The sequence below is a fragment of the Achroia grisella genome, unplaced genomic scaffold (genome assembly GCF_030625045.1).
Source record: "Achroia grisella isolate CSIRO2021 unplaced genomic scaffold, CSIRO_AGI_Agris_v1 utg1589, whole genome shotgun sequence".
Taxonomy (NCBI): domain Eukaryota; kingdom Metazoa; phylum Arthropoda; class Insecta; order Lepidoptera; family Pyralidae; genus Achroia; species Achroia grisella.
The window spans coordinates 1,350,742-1,358,614 of NW_026712660.1; the positions used below are offsets into that span (position 1 = coordinate 1,350,742).

The following is a 7,873-nucleotide window of genomic DNA, read 5'->3' on the forward strand; positions in this document are numbered from 1 at the left end:
AAGGATTAGGCATGCGACAATGAACATAGAAACCGCTACGCACTTAATAGAAAGTCATTCATGTACCCATTTGAATACACAAAAGTTATATATATGTTACACGTAATACATAACATACTCGTATCATATTAGAAGCTACACAGAAATGCAAATAGTGTATCTAGTGGCATATTAACCAGTGTATATATTGGTGTTATGCTTTGATAAGTCATGTGGTTAATAACAATATTATAAACATGCGTTCTGACTAGAGATGTGCTAACTCGTAACAAACATGACTCGAGTTAACTCGAGTTAAAAGTCACGTAACTCGAGTTGACTCGAGTTAACTGGAATAAAAAGTTTTATTTTTATTTTTCAATTTTAATGTTTTTGGGCGCAGCTAGCCTTGAAAGCTTCTCTGAACTTTAGTAGCGAGTAGAAATGGCACTTTAAAGCCGCGGAAGGACTTATGGAACACATAATCATTTTATTGATAACATAATTAGATGAATATGCGAAAAAAAATTATAACAACCTCTAATCAATACTGAAATATTTGTGACGAGTGAAAATTGTATGATATGAAATGATCGGAAAATTTCATGTCATTGTCAGTTCGATGACAGAATCATGCTCTCGCTCTTTCACTTGATTCATTCATTTACCAGTTGAATTCTTCCAACTCGATTTCATAGAATTCAACTCGAGTTAACCCGAACTATGCTCAACTCGAGTTGACACATCTCTAGTTCTGACGCTGAACAGCTTCGGTCCGGAGCCAGGATGTGATATTATTGGCGTTGTTTACTCTAACGTTACATTCAAAACACGTAAATCTGAATCGAGAACAATAATTAATGTAATAACCATTTCTAACATCAAAAGGTGTTCAATTTTGAACTAGGTCGGTAGAAATCTTTACATGGTATAAACTGAAGTTGCTTCCGCTGTGACTTTCAAACTACGCAACAGATTTTTATAAGGTTTTTAAGAATAGATAGTGTTAATACTTGTAGTAACATCGCGCATACAGCCATGACGCGCTCGGCATCCTACTGCATCTGTGTACCGTGCAACATTATGCGTCTGTGGCATATTGTGATTTGCGCGGGAAAAAATACTAACGACAAAATGGCTTCTTCTGCAGATATTATTTTAAACTATTGTACTTCTGATCACAATTTTTTTTATACTGTTCTTCATTTCTTTATCTGTCTGTAAATTACTTTTATTACAATAAAATACTTCTATACAAAAAAACTGGTATATAAATAAAGCCCCTATAATTATATATATATATATATATACTAGCTGTCCGGCAAACGTTGTTTTGCCTTAAAATAAAAAAATTAGGGGTGGACTACCCCTAACATTTAGGGGGATGAAAAATAGATGTTGGCCGATTCTCAGACCTACTCAATACGCTCACAAAATTTTATGAGAATCGGTCAAGCCGTTTCGTTCCCATACTCCGAAACGGCTGGTCTGAGTATTTTATTTTTCATCCCCCTAAATGTTAGGGGTAGTCCACCCCTAATTTTTTTTTTATTTTAAGCCTAAAACAGCCGTTGCCGGGACAGCTAGTTTTATAAAAAAGATAAACATTCAAAAGGTTTATATAAACCTGTTGTTATGTTTGTTTGTTTATGACCTCGCTGTGTTGTTAACAAAAAGCCATCGCAGTAAACACTTATAGTGATAAAGTTTTAAATCTTGTTAATTTATTATTGCATACAGGAGTAAATATTTACATAAGTGTATAATGTATTATACACATGTACAACTAGCTGTTCTCGCGACTTCGTCCGCGTGGAATTTAACTATATCTTTATAAAATAAAAGTAGCCTAAGTTACTTCTTATTACATCATCTACCTGCCAAAAAAAGTCCCATCAAAATTGGTCCAGCCATTTCAGAAATTGGCCGGAACATACAGACCGACAGACAGACAGACAAAAAGTATCAAAAATGTTATTTTGGTGTATGTACCGTATTTATATTTATATGCATGTAGTAAAAAACGGTTATTTCAATATTACAAACAGACACTCCAATTTTATTTATATGTATAGATACATGTACACTCATGTAAATCCGGGGCGGATAGATCTAGTCCCACGGTAAGTAGAGCAATAAATAAATAGCCGTGGACAATTAACACAGCGCCATCTAGTCTCACGGTAAGCAGAGCTTGTGTTATGGGTACTAGACAACTGATATAAATACATACATTTTTTTTTTTCAAATACATACATTACAAAGCTGAGTATTTATTTCCGATGGTTGAATTTGGTGAAATAAAATAGGATATGAAATGGAAATTCCTCATTCGTCCTCTATGCCTTGCGAACGAAGTCGCGGGACAGCTAGTAATCTATATACAGATACAAGAATCTTATTTAGATTATATAACTCAAAAGTGACTGACTGACATAGTGATCTATCAACGCACAGCCCAAACCACTGGACCGATCGGGCTGAAATTTGGCATGCAGGTAGATGTTATGACGTAGGCATCCACTAAGAAAGGATTTTGATTAATTCTACCTCCAAGGGGATAAAATAGGGGATTAAAATTTGTATGAAAGTTTGTCAATTTTAAACCGATCGGGCTGAGACTTTGCCTGCATAAAGCTACTATGACGTAGGCATCCCCTAAGAAAGGATTTTGATTTGAAATTAACGCGAGCGAAACTGCAGGCAAAAGCTAGTTACTATATAAACTTGTATATTCTAGTGTTAGTTCCAAATATATCCACATCATCATTGTCGTGCACACCTGGTGAGGAAGTAGCGGAGTCGGTGACCCGCTGCGGTGAGGTGGTGGAGCTCGGCTCCAGACTCCTGGGTGACGTTCACAAAGTGCAGCTGCTTCTGAACTGCGAGGCGCGGCATGCAGCTTTCTTCGTAATGACTGAAGATGCCTGGATATCATCCTGCTTAGATGTTAGTACGTAATGTCTTGAAATAGGGACAAGAAATTTGGAATGCGACAAGCAAAACAAGAGAAAAAGATCAATTTTTTTACTCGAACCTATATTTTCAATCAAGTTACCTAATTAGGAATATATAAAAATAATCGACTAAGAAAAAATCTATTGTTATCTAAAGAAATAAGGACTTTTGTTTGATCGATTATAATGTCTTCAAAAATCCTTTTTTTAAAAAACTTTTGATACGATAATTTCTTCCCTGTGAGAAGATTCTCAAACTTCATTCAAATTCTTATTGGTAGCTTGGTAGATGACCGATTACCTTTATCATTATCATTATATATATATTATATAGTATAAAACAAAGTCGCTGTCGCTGTCCGTCCGTCCCTATGTATGCTTAAATCTTTAAAACTATTTTTTTACATGTACACTCAGGCGATGTCGGGGCGAGTAACTAGCTTTATTATAATTACAAACAACATAGAGTCTTATCTTATTGAGAGAGTTATGCGTAAGTCACAGGACTTTGAGATATATTAGAATGATCATCGTCAATAATGTTAGAGATAACATGTTTTTCCAGTACCGATAACCGTATCAGAGTTTTGTATGCAAACTTGTCATTAAGTAAACGATATTGCTTGTACTTACGTAGAATTATAATATAAAATATTAAGTAGGATTTAAATACACAATAAACATTTCTTCTAGCTTTTTTTTATGTTTCTCATGAGCGACGTACGTAGACAGAATAAAGTCAGGTACACGCAGACCAATATACTGCATCATTTATTAATACCTTTTCATTAAAACTTATCTAAATTTCACAGTACACAACCATAACTATAACTTTGGTCCTCAAGAACGGCGAATACATTGTAAAACGTTTACGAACTATTCATATATCTGTTACCACTTTTATCAGGTAGATTGTTATTTGCCTTTTCATTTACATAAAAAAAAACTTTATATAAATATAATAAGTACTGTTTGTCTCCCTAATCATCGTCTCTTAGATACACATCACTGTTTTCACTTGCCTTGGCCTGGCCATGGCTTATGATGCCAGCAGTGTGCGCAAGAGACAGCCTAATGTTCTTTCTCTTTCCCACATATACTATAGAATTTGACAAGCGATGGATCGTTACAAGCCGGTGCATTCACAATACATCCGGTATGTTGGGCCGGCGGTGGAATAGTGCGCGGGACGGTGTGGTGCCGGGCTCCCAACGCTGGTCTCCACGTTGCACCACTTCGGGTGCTCGCCTCCACTGCTGTAGTGCGGCCGTTACATCTGCTTGCAGATTCGTTGTACTTTAAAAGAGATCATATAACGCTTCAGGTCAGTGTCATAGAACAGAATATCTTTATTCAAATAAACTTAAATATAAGCACTTTTGAATAGTGTTAACTTAATTGGCAAGGATAAAAATTCATTGAACATCTTATTAATATGACTAACGCGAAAGTCTATGAGTACGGATGGATGATTGTTACTCTTTCTCGCAAAAACTACTGAACGGATTTTGATGAAACTTTACAGTAATATGGCTTATATATCAGAATAACATAGGCTATAAACCGCGGGCATAGCTAGTATATAACATAATGAATAGAAGAGGATGTGCTGAGATCAGGTCAGTCGTCCCATCGTGGCATATTCACCATCACGATGTTTTCCAGGTGGAACTACAAGCACCGTTCCCCTAATTTACCATATTATTACCGATATTTGTTGTTTGGTATTTAAATAGGGTACTCGTACTTAAAAATTTCTGTATTACTAGGCGTAGGATAAAGATTACGACATCTGTAGCCAGGATGACAGACTTTCTCCAAAAATACTATGTTGTCACTGCTGTTTGGTTAGATAGATAGATAGATAAATTCTTTATTCACAATTACAGACACATAACATACATGAGATACAGAAAAAAACACGAATTAATAAAAGAAATGTAGGTGATCTTATGTGCCGCAAAAGTGAAAAGGCAGCCAACTCTGCATAATGCTACAGATAACTCTGCAGCGCTGATATTATGTTGGCTCCTTACTTATACTATACTTATTATTAATAAATTACATAAATATTAAACTTTGAGCTCTTTATCAAATAGAAATAGAAATAATCTTTATTCAAATAAACTTAATATAACCACTTTTGAATAATCAAGTTTTTTTATTCTACCGCTCATTCGGAATGCAGATTCATCACAAGAAGAATAAGCAAGAAACTTGTGTGTTGCTCTTTTAAATAAATATTGATTTACTTATATTTAATTAACAACAAGGATTAGGCATGTGACAATCAATATAGAAACCGCTACGCACTTAATCTCTGTTCAATCGGATAACATTGTCAGCGCTATGAATTTTAAGTTAGATATTTTCTATAAAAACATTATTATCATTTATAAATTCTTCAATTCTATAATAAGCTTTTTTACAAAGAAAATATTTTATAACACATTTGATTTTTTTTTCTGGCTAATTGAGTACAGACTTCGAAATACTAACTTTCGTCAAACGGCACTTAGGTCAAACTAGTTTGAAATATATAAAGTATGAATAAACTGTAAATAATGTAATTAATTATGTTATTAAACTACTTATACTAATATTATAACAATGATTACACATATATTGATATGGTGAAAGGCTCCGCGAGACTGATGATGACGAAGATGATGGAAGACAATGCTTGCGGTAAGATTGAGGTAACTAAGTTGGGTAAGCAGCTGGTTAATAAAGCTCCTCAGATAAGGAACGTCCTAAAGGATTAAAGTAATTTGTTTACTTGGTAGATGTTTATTTAGTTGGTTTTTAAAATTCTCTTTAGTTTTTGTTGTTGTTTGTTGGGCTTGTAATTAAATAACTGTAACTTTAAAAATTCTGTCTTTACTAGGCGCAGGATAAAGATTACGACATCTGCAGCGAGGATGATCCAGCGTGCGAGTATTATGTACACCTCGGGACCGGTTTCCCTCACCGTTCACTGTCGGCCACTGTTCAAATTGTCAATCACAGGTAGCGTGTGTGTTTAGTAATTGTACATGTTCTTATGGTACATATAAGTAAATCTTAATCCTTAATCATTACATAGTATAAAACAAAGTAGCTCTCACTGTCTGTCTCTATGTATGCTTAAATCTTTAAAACTACGCAACGGATTTTGAAGCGGTTTTTTTAATAGATAGAGTGATTCAAGAGGAAGGTTTATATGTATAATACATGTACACCCGTGCGAAGCCGAAGCAGGTATGATGACTAATCATTACATAGTATAAAACAAAGTCCCTATCGCTGTCTGTCTCTATGTATGCTTAAATCTTTAAAACTACGCAACGGATTTTGAAGAGGTTTTTTTTTAAATAGATTGACTGATACAAGAGGAAGTTTTATATATATAATACATGTACACCTGTACTAAGCCGGGGCGCGTCGCTAGTGATATTATAAATGTGAAAGTAGGGATGCTTGTTACTCTTTCACGCAAAAACTACTGAACCGATCATCATGAAATTTTGTACACATGTTCTTAGAGACAATAAATATGTATTTTTTATTAAAAAAAAAATATTTTTGATTCAATGCGAATGAAGCCGCGGGTAAAAGCTAGTAATATTATAAACGCGAAAGTTCAATTATGTGAGCCCTAACAATAGATTACGTAATTTATTTCATATCCAGCTCAGTTTTGTATTCATATTCCTGGAGCGTTCGTCCCTGGGGCGTCGGTTCTTGTTGGGAGGAAGAGAAGGCAGCGGCGGGATCTCTGGTCTCCGACGACGCTAGTGCGCAGCTTTGTATTGGGGCCAAAGATGAAAAGGTAGACAACAACAGGTTAATCATGGACTATTATTGACAGCCTCGACCGTCTAGCGGGTTACCACATTGGTCCCGGATTCGATTCCTCGCACGGCACATTAGTATTCCTGAGTATGATTATTTGTACTGGTCTGGTATTTACGAGAAAAAAATATATCTATGTATTTGTATCAGTTATCTAGTACTCATAACACAAGATTTAGCTGGCTTAACTTGGGTCTAGATGGCGTTGTGTGAATTGTCCTGAGATTATTATTATTATGAGGAAGTATGAAAGGTTAAAGAGTAATCGTCTATCGTGGTATGGACATGTAATGCGTAGGAATGAAGATCATATCCTAAGGACGGTGTTACATATAAGGGTAGAGGAAGACCGAAAAAGAGATGGATGGACTGTGTGAAAGATGATATGGTGAGAAAGGAAATAAATAACAGGATGACTGAGAACAGAGATGTATGGAAGAGAAAAACATATTAGGACGACCACAAATAAATAGGATAAGGAAGAAGCAGATGATGATATTGCAATCTATAATATTATAACTTTAGTAATATATATATTTAAAAAAATTGAAATTAAATACCCTATTTAAAATAAAAGCAAGGCAAAAATTATTGTGCTGGTTTGAATCAGCTCAATAATTTTACAAATAGCGGTTCTTTAACTAAGATAGCCTATTATGAGAATCTAGGATATAAATATCTGAATGCATTCACTTAGAACACTTAGTTACAAGTTTTCTTCTAAGTTGGCGCTAATCCAGGTTTAAATCTATAAAGTTTTAATATCATAAAGAGGTAAAGTTTGTGAGGTTGTAGGGAGTAATCTCGGGATCTACTAAATCGATTTTGAGATTTATTGTAGAGATGGAAAGCTTGTTTTTCAAGAACGACTACAGGATGTATAAAATTGGTCTACTCCTGTTAGTCATAATCATAGGATACTAGGACTTACGCCTTATTTGGACGATCTTCCTCTATTCCCAGGTAGGATAAATCTTGTAGGATCAAGTAGACTCAACCGTATATACGTAAGTAGTAGGTTGTAATATTAAAAAAGAAACAGCGGATCGTGCTATGACTAATAGGAGCAGACTGCAATGAAAAATATAGCAAAAACACGGGAA

General features: G+C 34.8%; 1 protein-coding gene across 1 annotated transcript; it reads left to right on the top strand.

Annotated features, from left to right (window-relative positions):
* Positions 1-1,017: 1,017 nt before the first annotated feature.
* LOC131841359 (uncharacterized) lies at positions 1,018-6,783 on the top strand. Its single transcript, XM_059189677.1, has 5 exons — positions 1,018-1,066; positions 2,720-2,928; positions 4,042-4,260; positions 5,824-5,945; positions 6,609-6,783. Exons 1-5 carry the CDS (start codon positions 1,018-1,020, stop codon positions 6,781-6,783), a joined length of 774 nt encoding a protein of 257 aa, XP_059045660.1.
* Positions 6,784-7,873: the final 1,090 nt, after the last annotated feature.

Coding starts and splice junctions, on each gene's coding strand:
- LOC131841359 (XM_059189677.1), top strand. CDS start 1,018: ATGACGCGCTCGGCATCCTACTGCATCTGTGTACCGTGCAACATTATG. Junction 1,067..2,719: donor TGTACCGTGCAACATTATGC/GTCTGTGGCATA, acceptor TGTATATTCTAG/TGTTAGTTCCAAATATATCC. Junction 2,929..4,041: donor GGATATCATCCTGCTTAGAT/GTTAGTACGTAA, acceptor CATATACTATAG/AATTTGACAAGCGATGGATC.